Source organism: Budorcas taxicolor, chromosome Y (genome assembly GCF_023091745.1).
Source record: "Budorcas taxicolor isolate Tak-1 chromosome Y, Takin1.1, whole genome shotgun sequence".
Classification (NCBI taxonomy): domain Eukaryota; kingdom Metazoa; phylum Chordata; class Mammalia; order Artiodactyla; family Bovidae; genus Budorcas; species Budorcas taxicolor.
The window spans coordinates 4,972,048-4,985,127 of record NC_068936.1 but is presented as its reverse complement, the minus strand read 5'-3'; the positions used below and the strand labels follow the sequence as shown (position 1 = coordinate 4,985,127).

The 13,080-nt window shown below is 39.6% G+C and overlaps 1 protein-coding gene across 1 annotated transcript; it reads right to left on the bottom strand.

Annotated features, from left to right (window-relative positions):
* Positions 1 to 4,637: 4,637 nt before the first annotated feature.
* LOC128070994 (serine protease 52-like) lies at positions 4,638 to 12,280 on the bottom strand. Its single transcript, XM_052663990.1, has 5 exons — positions 12,166 to 12,280; positions 10,387 to 10,522; positions 9,781 to 10,028; positions 7,601 to 7,734; positions 4,638 to 4,910 (listed from the first exon to the last, which is right to left on the bottom strand). Exons 1-5 carry the CDS (start codon positions 12,278 to 12,280, stop codon positions 4,638 to 4,640), a joined length of 906 nt encoding a protein of 301 aa, XP_052519950.1.
* Between the last annotated feature and the right edge of the window lie 800 nt (positions 12,281 to 13,080).

Genomic DNA, 13,080 nt, shown 5'->3' with positions numbered 1-13,080 from the left:
AAGCAACAGAGTTGGAGAATCCTAAGAATGCACTAACAACAACAACAACAAAAAAAAATGGGCAACATTATCTGCATGCCTTTTCCACATCATATTTCATCAAAATCACTTGCATGCCTTTCGGGAAAAACAAATCTTAAGTGTTTACATTCTTTTTTTGTCTCAGAACAGGAAATATCTCATATAATTCATCTGATTCACTTGCTTAAGCCATACATGAAATCTACATCTGAAAAGAAGCAGTCTTTTCCTAAATAAAGCAGTTCTCTTCCATGTGAGTTTTTTCCCCCTCCTGATTTCATTTAATAAAAAAAGTCTGATCTTTGTGTATTTTTTAATATAAATTTATTTTTTTTAATTGGAGGCTAATTACTTTACAATACTGTATTGGTGGGTTATTTGTTTTTTCCCCCACCCTCAAGATTTTACATAATAAAAATGAAGGAAAACAGCTCAAGCAAGTCAACATCTGCCCAATAGGGTCTACTCTATTTTAACAAGAAAGAAAGCATAATGGTCGAAGATCATAAGCCCCCAAACTCTCAAAACAGGAACTTTTTCCCTGAAATGTGAATGATGGCTCTCAGACCACTCTGCAGAAGCATCCTGGGTAAGACCGATACCCCAAACACACAGAGTTTCTGCCCCTGGAAGAGCTCTCCAGGAGAGGAGGGGGAAATGGGGGAGGGGGAGAAGGAAGGGGAAGGGGATAAAGGAAAGGAAAGGGAAAATGGGAGGGAGAGTAGAAGGAGGGGGAGAATAGGGGAAGCAGGCAGGAGAAGGGGGGTAGACAGAGGAGGAGAAGAAGGGAGGAAAAGAACAGAGCAGAGGGGGAGAAGGTAGAGGAATTTAAGAAGAGACTGAAGATGCGATTGTTGGCCTTGGAATGACAGTTCAGAGATGTGCAGCTGAGACAGTTTTAAATCTGCGTGACTTTGGAAACAGGCTGCTTCATCTATCTTGATATTTCCTCCTTCAAACCTTTCTCACTGCAGTTTTCCACACTTACTATTTCATGGTGATGCCCTCATGTCACTTTGTATTCCACAGAGTCTTAATTTCATCACAAGTGAAATAAATGACCAATGATCCTGGAAAGACTATGTCAGTGCCCAGGCCCTGGACTCCTCACCTGTCCTCCACCCACTTTTCTCTCAAGCCTTCCTCCTCACATAGTACTATAAAGGATTTGTCCACAGATCCTTAATGATGATCTGCCAGGAAAAGGAGCAAGGTCAATACAGGTGTGACCGGACTCCAAACCTTTCCATGCACCACCAAGAACTCAAACATCAATCATCAGTATTGCAGAGGCCCAGTGGAACTGCAGCTCAGCAATCCTGTTAAATCCTGCAAGTTGTAGTCAGAGAAGTAATTGAAGATGTTAATGGTCCTGTTGTGGTACCTGTGGCTGTATGCCTCATGTACAAATATCTGGTACCACTGAACTGAAGTGAAATAAGATGCTCGGTAAATCTGCAGGAAAAGGAGTACGGAAGAGGATCCTAAACACATTTCAAGTTAAACTTACCCCTTTCTGCCCCTATTCTGCAAGTGAGATACCTCTTAACAATCACTTCCTCCTGGAAATACCTGCTATTCCAAAAGAAAGTGATCTTCCAGCAATCAATGGGATATCAGAGTTCTTCTACCTGCCAAGACAGAGTGGAGCAGGGGGAAATGAAACCTCTTTACAGGAGAGCTGTCTTTTCCTGTTTTCAAGTGTAAATCATTTCCCTTCCCCTTCCCAGTCACCTCCTTTCACAATATCAATATCTCCAGCCTTACCTTCAAGTTGGTCATGTAGACAAGCATGTCTGCATCTTGGTGACTCATTATGGCTGACATTTGGTGGTGGTTCACAGACTGCTTTAAGTCAACGAGGCTCTAGATGCTTGAGGTGAAGAGGCTGCGAGAACAAAGCTGTCCTAAAGGGTATCCTGGCATTGCCTGACTTCAAATTGTTATTAGTAACTAGACACATTGCATCAATGCAGACTGTACGATAAGCTTCAAGCCTGTGCATATTAATGCACTAACACAAGGGTTTTCTCTTTCTAACAGGTAGGCCCTAAGCTCTATCTCAGCCTCCTAAAAAATAGCTTATTTCTGGAAAACAAACACTCTTAGCCGCAACTAGCATGAGCACTTACAAATTCCAAACTCATCCCCAAATTCATTCAGTGTTTTGGAGAAGACTTGTTTAGCTGACAACCATTTTCTCTGAAGAGTTCCTGGTGCTAATGAAAATTCTGATTTGGATCCCTGCAAGTAAAGCCCAAGCATTCATTTGTGTTAAAGAGAATAACAAGGACATCACCCATAATATCAGGAAGAGATTTGCAGGACTGTAGCCAATACCCATAATCCAACAAATGGACTCTGTACCAGAACTTCCAGATCTGTTAAACTGCTTTTGTAATAGCCCGGATGGATCTGAATCCTGTGAATAAGAAACTCCAAAGTGCCTACCCTCCACTGAAACAAAGATATGTCAGAGGTGGACCCTCCATCTACAACACAGAAGTGGCATCATTTGGGGAATCCATGGCTTCTGGGCCAAAATCATTTCCCTTCTGCGGTGCTTGCTTGTGAAATTGGCTTTATCTCAGTTCATTTCTGATGATGCCACTTTTGTGTTCTAAATGGAAGGTCTCCCTCTGACAGATCTGTGTTTCAGTGGAGGATAGGGCCTTTAGACTTTCTTATTCACAGAATTCAGATCCACTTCCAGTCACTCAGGAAACTGGGCCTTTGATGTTCCTGGCCCTGTTCGTCCAGCTTCTCTTCTTGCTCCTCTTAGGACATCTGCTCCTGCTCCCCAAATACCACCACCTCCCCTTCATCTATGATGTCTTCCACCAGCAGCTGGAAATCCTGCCCAATACCCCCACAACTTCTCTATCCTCCAGCACACACCTTCCTCCACTGCCTCCATCCTGAAGAGGCAGGCCTTCTCACCTGGCATTCCACTTGTGGCCTGCATTGTTCCCACTGCCCCCACCATGCTGGTAGGCTCCAGGGCTCCTTCCCCTTGAAAACATGGCCTCACAACTAAGCACATCCAGGGTCCCAGGTCGTTCCCACCTTCCTCTGGCCTCATCTCATTTTCCACATTGCCCTGGCCATGGACACCAGCTGCAAAGGGGCTGGACACAAAAGTACAGCAGGTGGCTCACAGGTTGCAGTCACTGTGCACCAACTACTGCTATTTGTCTATATGCAGGCGCAGAGCCTTGTGATACCACGCATACCTAATAGCTTGGCAGGAAGGGGCTGACTTCTACACCCTGACCTCTAGACCCCATCACTGAACCAATCAAATGGGCCCCAAAACCATTTCACCATGGGACACACACCTTGGCATTCTGGCAGCAGTGGCACAGATGTTAATTTTAACTCAACACAAAGCATGTGACCACAGAAGCTGTTTGCATGACCAACAGTTCAAAAGTGTCTGACCCATGATTGAGAAAGCTGGGCTAGTTGCGAGGTGAAGACAAGGAACCTGAACTTGATGCTCTAACCCTCCTTAAGTTTGAAATTGCCTCTGGGGCAGCAGGAAACCTGAAGAAGAAAATGGCAACCTCATTCTAGTATTCTTTCCTAGAAAATCCTGTGGACAGAGGAGCCTGGTGGGCTGCCATTTACGGGGTCACACAGAGTCTGACATGAATGAATCAACTTAGCAGCAGGAGCAGCAGCAGAAGCAGGCAACCATCTGTTCTCAGGAGTCCACACAGGAGAGACAGGGTTCCTGGGAAAACCAGGGATAAAGATGCTCAGATCCAACCTGCAAGCCATGGAGAGGGTTTGGGGTCACACACTGAGCTCACTGTGGCTCAAATGCTGCAGAGTCCATCCCTAAACTTGTGTCTAAGGCTACATCAGTGTCGGGAATCCAGCCATCCTTGAGGAAGGAGCACACCAATGCCCTCTAATCTCTGTCTGGCCCCACACTGCACCTGCAAACCAAATCATCCTGGGGCCCATGGCCCAAGGTCTGTCAGCCCCAGGCCTTTCCCCTTTATAAAGCCATGTATGCCATGTACTTAAAGTGGGCAGATTACGTAGTATTTTGCTGTGCATATATTCATTAATGAGTTAGTTTTTGCATAACCTGCAAATGTCACCTTTTTGTTGTAAAGAATCTTACTGTTTAATTTTCATAAATACATTTTAATTTTTTTTAAACTATATATATATATATATATATATATATATATATATATATATATATTGCATGGAATAATATGTGGCCTTATTATGAAATTCCTTATTTTATAAGCTTTATTTTCTTAATGTAGATATCAGGAATTATCTTTCATTTTTCAATTGAATTGCACTTACTGCTTTAAAGAGCAAGCTATTTTTTTCCTGTTTCATAGTTTTTATTTTCCAAATTTTGTGCTTACGTTTTTGCTGATGGTATATGTTTGAGTCCTCTTACAGTTTCAATATTTAGCAAAACAAAATTAATTTTTAAAAACAATGCAAAGGCTAGGAATTATCTTAAAACTTAGTTTATTCATGACATATTCCTAGGTTGCATAGGGTCTTAATTTTTTTTAACGTTGTTTAACATTTTTATTATGAATAGTTTGAATAGATTAGCCCTGCCTTATTTTTGCAATGAGTTATGAAAGCCTTTGTAGTATAACAATTATTGTTGAATAAAATGGCAGGGTGGTTGGCTGTCTTACGAGACTAGAGGACTTAGGCTTTTCCATCCAAGGCATGAGTGCATGGCTTAATGGATGTCCTGCCTTTGATGAAGTGGATAATATCCATGAGAAGTGGGGGCTCACAATGGTAGCCAGTGCCTTCAGACTAGTGAGGCCTATCTGTCTCCAGCTTCCATTCCTAGACATTGGTCTGCACATGACAGCACTGCCTGGACTCACTGGTTCCTGTGAAATTAAAGTAGAATTTAGATTAAACTCACCATCTCTGATTCTACATTCTACATTTTCAAGCTGATATTCAGAGAAATAGCAAGACTTTAAATAGGCATATAGGCAAATAAACTTTATCACCAAACACATTAATATTATGGGTGACACTACCAGTAAAAATCACTGAATAATGGGGCATAAAAATTTCATTGTAAATGGAAATTTTTAAAAAATATTTTTTAATGAGATGGATTTTTAGAAGCAATAATTTCATAATTAAAAGTGCAAAAATTAAATGAGATGTCAGTTTGCTGGGAGACCACCAAATCAGTTGCTAAGATTGGATAGAGAAGAGTAAAAATGTGAGATAAGCCAGAGGTTAGTCACATAGTCTGTGAATAATTTTTATAGTTAAAGATCATGTGCTCCTTAATGGCAAATTCAGACGTAAATTGAAGAAAGTAGGGAAAACCACTAGATCATTCAGGTATGACATTTATCAAACCCCTTATGATTATACAATGGAAGTGAGATATAGATTTAAAGGACTAGATCTGATACAGTGCCTGGTGAACTGTGGATGGAGGTTCATGACATTGTATAGAAGACAGGTATCAAGACCATCCGCATGAAAAAGAAATGCAAAAAAGGAAAATGGTTGTCTGGGGAGGCCTTTCAAATAGCTGTGAAAGGAAGAGAAGTGAAAAGCAAAGAAGAGGAATGAAATAAGCATCTGGATGCAGTGTTCCAAAGAATACCAATGAGAGATAAGAAAGCCTTCCTCAGGGATCAATGCAAAGATGTAGAGGAAAACAACAGAATGGGGAAGATGAGAGATCTCTTCAAGAAAATTAGAGATACCAAGGAAATATTTCATGCAAAGATGGGCTTGATAAAGGAGGGAAATGGTATGGTCCTTACAGAAACAGAAGATATTAAGAAGAGGTGGCAAGAAAACACAGAACTGTACAAAAAGATCTTCATGATCAAGATAATCATGATGGTGTGATCACTCAACTAGAGCCAGACATCCTGGAATGTGAAGTCAAGTGGGCCTTAGAAAGCATCACTATGAACAAAGCTAGTGGAGGTGATGGAATTCCAGTTGAGCTATTTCAAATCCTGACAGATGATGCTGTGAAAGTGCTGCCCTTAATATGCCAACACATTTGGAAAACTCAGCAGTGGCCACAGAACTGGAAAGGTCACTTTTCATTCCAACCCCAAAGGAAGGCAATGCCAAAGAATGCTCAAACTACTGCACAATTGCACTCATCTCACACACTAATAAAGTAATGCTCAAAATTCTTCAAGCCACTCTTCAGCAATACATGAACTGTAAACTTCCAGATGTTTAAGCTAGTTTTAGAAAAGGCAGAGGAACCAGAAATCAAATTGCCAACATCCACTGGATCATTAAAAAAGCAAGTGTGTTACAAAAAAATCATCTAGTTCTGCTTTATTGACTATGCCAAAGCCTTTGACATTGGAGCACAATAAACTGTGGAAAATTCTGAAAGTAGTGGGAATATCAGACCACCTGGCCTGCCTCTTGAGAAACCGGTATGCAGGTCACGAAGCAACAGTTAGAACTGGACATGGAACAACAGACTGGTTCCAAATAGGAAAAGGAGTACGTCAAGGCTGTATATTGTCACCCTGCTTATTTAACTTATACACAAAGTACATCACGAAAAAAGCTGGGCTGGAAGAAGCACAAGCTGGAATCAAGATTGCCAGGAGAAATATCAATAACCTCAGATATGCAGATGACACCAGCCTTATGGCAGAAAATGAAGAGGAACTAAAAAGCCTCTTGATGAGAGTGAAAGAGTACAGTGAAAAAGTTGTCTTAAAGTTCAACATTGAAAAAATGAAGATCATGGCATCCAGTCCCACCACTTCATGGGAAATAGATGGGAAAACAGTGGAAATAGATGGGGAAACAGTGGAAACAGTGTCAGACTTTATTTTTGGGGGCTCCAAAATCACTGCAGATGGTGACTGCAGCCATGAAATTAAAGAATGCTTACTCCTTGGAAAAAAGTTTTGACCAACCTAGATAGCATATTCAAAAGCAGAGACATTACTTTGCCAACAAATATCCATGTGATCAAGGCTATGGTTCTTCCCGTGATCACATATGGATGTGAGAGTTGGATGTGAAGAAAGCAGAGCGCCGAAAATTTGATGTTTTTGAACTGTGGTGTTGGAGAAGACTCTCGGGAGTTCCTTGCACTGCGAGATCCAAGCATCAATTCAAAGGAGATCAGCCATGGGTGTTCTTTGGAAGGATTGATGCTAAAGCTGAGAGTCCAGTACTTTGGCCACCTCATGCGAAGAGTTGACTCATTGGAAAAGACTCTGATGCTGGTAGGGATTGGGGGCAGGAGGGAAAGGGGTCGATAAAGGATGAGATAGTTGGATGGCATCAATGACTCAATGAATGTGAATCTGAGTGAACTCTGGAGTTGGTGAATGACAGGGAGGCTTGGCGTGGTGCAATTCATGGGGTCGCAGAGTCGGACACGACTGAGCGACTGAACTGAACTAATAGTTAAAGATATTTTGTTTAACTATAGGTTGGAACACAGGTAAACACCTCACTTTCTTATTTTTATTATTTATGGATGCTTTAGTTTACATGATTACACATGGGAAAGTTGTAGTTTCTGTCGAATTTTAAAGGAAGAAACCCTGCTCACCACATTTGTGTCAGCGTCTTTGTCTTGTGTAATGAAGCACACAATAGAACTGCCTATATCAGGGTAAAGGTGGGCACAGCTTGAAGCTCCTATCACCTGCATCTGTAATATTTCTGGATTTTCATCTGTCTCTCCTAGAACAGTTGGAAAAAAAAAATCTCAATGGAATAGTTTATCTTGAAGCATCGGCTTTTGAGAGAAGACCACAATCTCTATCATTACTTTAGTTCTAATTTTTTAAGCTAAGATATTTTATCACTCTCATAATTAGCAACTTATTCTACAAATGTATATGTTCCAACCTTTTCACTCATTTTTCAAATGCCACCATTGTTAGTTAACAATCACCATTTTATTTGTAAGTTCAGAAATTTCAACTTAAGTCCAGTTTCTCTGTCTTAAAAAGAACAAATTAAAGGACACAAAAACATCTTCCTATGTTTTATATATACAAAACTGTTTGATTACATATTTTCTCTATCTTGTTTATAAAATTTGACTGTTCACAGAAATATCTCCCATGTATTATCATTCATCTTTAAAATTTTATGGATTCATCATAAAGCCATCATTGTATGAAATATTAATTTCATTTAAAATGATAAACGTCTTAAAAGGAGGAGTAATGGAGACAATAGTGATTACAGTTCTTCCTTAAGGAGTGGTATCTGTGCTCCCATGTTTACTGCAGCATTACTCACAATAACCAAGATAATGAAACAACTCTAATGTCTATATACAAATAAGTAAAAAGCTGAGGTATACGTATGCAATGGCAAGTATTCAGTCTTAAAAAAAGAAAATTTTCTTAGTTCTATTGAATGAAGCTGGAGGACATTATGCTAACTGAAATATTCCAGTTATTGGAAGATTAAATACTCTGATTCCACTTATATAAGTTATCTCATAGAAGTGACTGAACAACGACAGGGTATCTCAAGTATTCGAATTGACAGAAGTGGAAAGCAAAATGATGGTTTTCAGGGCCTGGGTGCACAGAGAAACGGAGTGTTGTTTGAAAGTCATGAAGTTTCTCTTAAGCAAGGTGATTAAGTGCTAGAGACTTGCAAAATCCATTTAGGTACAAAAGTACCACTAAATTTACAAATATTGTATTATGCATCTAAATTTTTTATTAACAAAGTAGTTCTCATGTCAAATGTTCTTATCACATACACACAAAGTAGGGTATAAAGCACCTTTTGGAAATGATGGGTATGTTTATTAGCTTAATTAAATGGTTTCACATTTGTATTGCTGTTGTTTAGTCACTCAGTCATGTATGAGTCTGTTTGACCTCATAGACTGTAGACTACTGCCAGATTGTCTGTCCCTGAGCTTCTTCAGGCAGGAATACTGGACTGGGTTGCATTTCCTCATCCAGGAGATCTTTCTGACCCACGGATCAAACTATGCTTTCTAGCTGTATTCCATACCAGTGTACAACTGGAAAGCTGCCTCATAGTTGTATATATAATTTCAAATTCTTGAAATTGTATGGATTAAATATGCACCATTTTTATATGTTTGTTATATCTTAATAAAGTTATTAACTCTAAAAAGAAATGCTTTTTCCTTAAATTTTTATCATCAAAAATGTGGACCAGGAGTGGGATTGTTGGCTCATATTATAGTTCCACTTTTAGTGTTCTGAGGAACCTCCATTCTAACCTCCACAGTGACTGTGGCAATTTACAATATCAACACAGTGTAGAGGATTTTCTTTTCTTCAGAGCATCTTCAGCATTTATCTGTTGTTTTCTTGATGACAGTCATTCTAACATGTATTACTTAATTTTGGTTTTGCTTTGCATGTCTCTAATGATTTTTGATGAACAAGCAAAAGCAAGGAGATACAACTATGTAGATACAGAGAACATGGAGTGGCTACCAGAAGAAGAGAGACAAGGGGAGAAGAAAAGGGGTAAATGGAGGTTTTAAGTATACAGTGTTGGATGAAAACTAAATTTATGTTGTTGAACAGTGGTAGTATATACAAGGTAGAAATAGAATGTTGTACAGTGGTCCAATATTCTTCCCTGGAGAATTCCATGGACAGAAGAACCTGGTGGGCTACAGCCCATGGGGTCACAAAGAGTCAGATGCAACTTAATGACTAAACCACCACCACCAATGTCTTATTTAAAATCACTGCCCTAACAAACAAAGTAACTACTAACCTGGCTTAAGAATTCGTGGCCCAGACAGCCAGCATTCTGAGCTGTTCAGGTTCTTCAGATGACCTAGCGGTGCTAAAATCTGAATGGGAGTCTGGACCTCTTCAAGGAGCAGCAATGCTAGATCGTTTCTTGCTGCCCTACTCACCAATCGAAATCTTTCATGCAGAAGAATGGTAGAGATCTTAACAACTCTCAGAGGTGCCCCAGGGTGCCTCAGGCCCAATATTACAGCTGTGTCTTCAGGATTCCTATGTGAGTATTTAGAGAATAATTAGAATAGACTCCCTTGGAAACTTGAGTCATTTAAATCTACCACATTAACTTTTACCATGTATTCATAGCTCTGATATGCCAACTTCATACTTCACATCAAGGAAAATAAAGCTGGGTTCACAGAGAGTAGGATTACAGAAACATTAAGTGACAGAAATATCAATCAGCTGAACAGAGAGGCATGCTTGCTTAGCTAGAAGCAAAGATCATATGAAGGATAAGAGAGAATGATTCAGTCATCATATGAAGTGAATGTGTTCAAAGAATGCTTCAACAAAGTAATTTGGAGATTCTAGGTAATAGTACTCTGGAAGATTCATGAGGTCAACTTACATATTCCTGACACAGTGGGCCGCAGTGAGTACCCAAGAGCTGCTAACAATGGAACCACTACAAATTTGACTGCCACAACTGATGATCATGGCCTGCCAAGGCATGGCATATCTCAGAGAAATTCGATCTGCCAAAGCTGAGGAAAAAAAAAAAAAAAAAAACAGTAAAAATGAATTCAGCAGAATTCTCATTTATATCCCATTTATACATTTTTTACCTCTCACAGCTCTCCTAAGCATGTCTATTATTAAAATTGACTTGCAAACACAAACTTAGCATTTTTGTGTACATGTTATCTCCCTGGAAATAATTCTTCCCTTATTTTTGCCTTTTCAAATGTGCAGTTTTTAACGGTCCAGATTCAGGTTCCTCCAGCTCTTCCAACTGAGTTACAGCAATATAAGAAAATAGACTAGACACCAATTAAAGACAATAATTTGATTTGAAAATGTTACAGAAATAAAAATTGTAGTTTAAGTGAACTGGAGGGGTGAGCTGACTAAATTTACAACTTAATGACATGGCAAATAGACACACTAATTTGGAATTTTCAGCAAAATGCTTATATTTTTAAAAATAGGAAATCAAAAAGTGGAAGTTGAAGCTAGGTATGCATGTGTGTATGTGAATGTATGTGTGTGAAATGGTAGAGATTAGTTATTAAAAAAAAAAAGTAAGGGCATAAGTGAAGATAAAAATCTGATTCTTCACTGATGCATATTCTGCGATATCTATGTGAGTGAACTTGAAGAATTTGACCATAAAATGAAATGATCTCTACATATTTTAACAGCATAATTCAGTATCAATATGGCAGTGTGAGCCAGGGCAAATGGCTTTAGGTAAAATGTAAAATGTAGGAATATTATTCAATCAAAATAGATCTAATTTACTTTGATGAGTGTAATTTGTTTCATAAGAGTCAATGAAAATAGAAATGATAATCATCAAAATATATCATTGTTGGGTACATAGGAAAAAAAAAATAAATCAAAATTTCTCAGTCATCTCTAACTCTTTATGACCCCATGGACTGTAGCCTACCAGGCTTCTCTGTCCGTGGGATTTTCCAAGCAAGGTTACTGGAGTGGGTTGCCATTTTCTTCTCCAGGAGATCTTCCTGACCCAGGAATCGAACCTAGGTCTCCCACATTGCCACCTGAGCCACCAGGGAAGCGGGGTGCATAGTACTCTCCAGAAATAATTACATATTGTCAACAAAACCAACATATTTAACATAAAATTACTTTTATAAAGCAATAAATAATAGTAAAGAACTTTGTATTCATTTCATTTCGGTTCAGTCGCTCAGTTGTGTCTGACTCTTTGCGACCCCATGAATCGCAGCACGCCATGCCTCCCTGTCCATCATTAACACCCGGAGTTCACTCAGACTCACGTCCCCGAGTCAGTGATGCCATCCAGCCATCTCATCCTCTGTTTTCCCATTTTTCTCTTTCTGTGCTATCCCTATTCCCACTTTGATCTTTAACAAATGATGAATCAAGTGTACTTTTCTAGATTTCAGAATAATATATTAAGATGAATATAATAATCATATCATGTATATCATACGGATACATAAGAAAGTTAAATAATGTGTCAAGGATGAAATGAATTTGCAAGCCATAGGAAAATAATTCCTATCACTTCATTGACATAAAAATTCATGCATTATCTGGAAAAAAGCATTCTCTACACCCCCTTTTCTACTTTCATTATCCTCTTCTCTTCCTTTCCTTCTAATAAATCACTCACTACAATTTTCTTGAGCCTTACTCTGAGGCTGTGGCAGAGAGATGAAATGTGGCCGGACAGAAGCAGGTGTGGAAGTAAAAGCTGAGGCATTCATAGAGGTAGAGACTGAAAGGGAGATTGAAGCAGAGGTGGTCATGGGCCCTTGCTTGGACCAGGGTGCTTGGCTAGGTCGTGTAACTCCCTGGAGCCAGAAAAGGAAAGGGCTCACTTGGCTGAAGACGTAGGGCTTTGTGCAGTGTTCATCAAAGTGAGTCAAAATTCCCACCTGCACCCATGTGTCTTTTTGTTGCAGATGACACACAAGAGGTGCCCCCAGGTCACCCTGAAACAAACAAGAAAAAAGAATATTTTAAAGGAGGTTAGGAAATAACTTCTTATTTTGAAGGATATACCTCTCTTTCTCCCTGCCTTTTGTGCCTTCAACTCTTCCATCACCTTACAGCCAGCCTCCCCCATAGCTTTCTTTGCTGCCACACAGAAAGTAAATTCATTCAGTTTGGGCCAAAACTGGGCACATGTGATGGCTTGCAGGATGCTCAGGTGCCTTTTTTGCAAAATTCCAGGACTTCCTAGTGGAAAACAGAGAATAGAGAGTTTAAGCATTAGCCTAGACTAGAAAGAGAAATGTGGCTAAAGAAAAAGATAACAAAAAGTCTACTATTACACACTACAAAATTTTGCTATTTCTAAATTTGTTATTGTCCTGCTATCTTAGTTTTCTGCATTACTCACCTCTCATGAGGGACCAACTGGGTAGCCAGCAGTCATACAGTTGTATATTTTTCTCTTGCTCTAGGCTCTCCTCCAGGCAGATAGGAAGAACCAGGGGTTGAAAATGTAATGGTTGCTTCAAGAAGATTAGACCAGGTCCCAGAGGTCCTCTAGGGCCCAAGTAGGGCATGGCACGATGAATGCCTATAGTTTGAGCTTGAGCAG

Bases quoted from the DNA above. Each gene is read 5' to 3' on its own strand.
- LOC128070994 (XM_052663990.1), bottom strand. From the start codon at position 12,280: ATGACCACCTCTGCTTCAATCTCCCTTTCAGTCTCTACCTCTATGAAT. The intron at 7,735-9,780 runs GTTAGTAGTTAC...CAACTGTTCTAG, and splicing joins GCCACGAATTCTTAAGCCAG to GAGAGACAGATGAAAATCCA. The intron at 4,911-7,600 runs GTGAGCAGGGTT...TTAATTTCACAG, and splicing joins AAGACGCTGACACAAATGTG to GAACCAGTGAGTCCAGGCAG.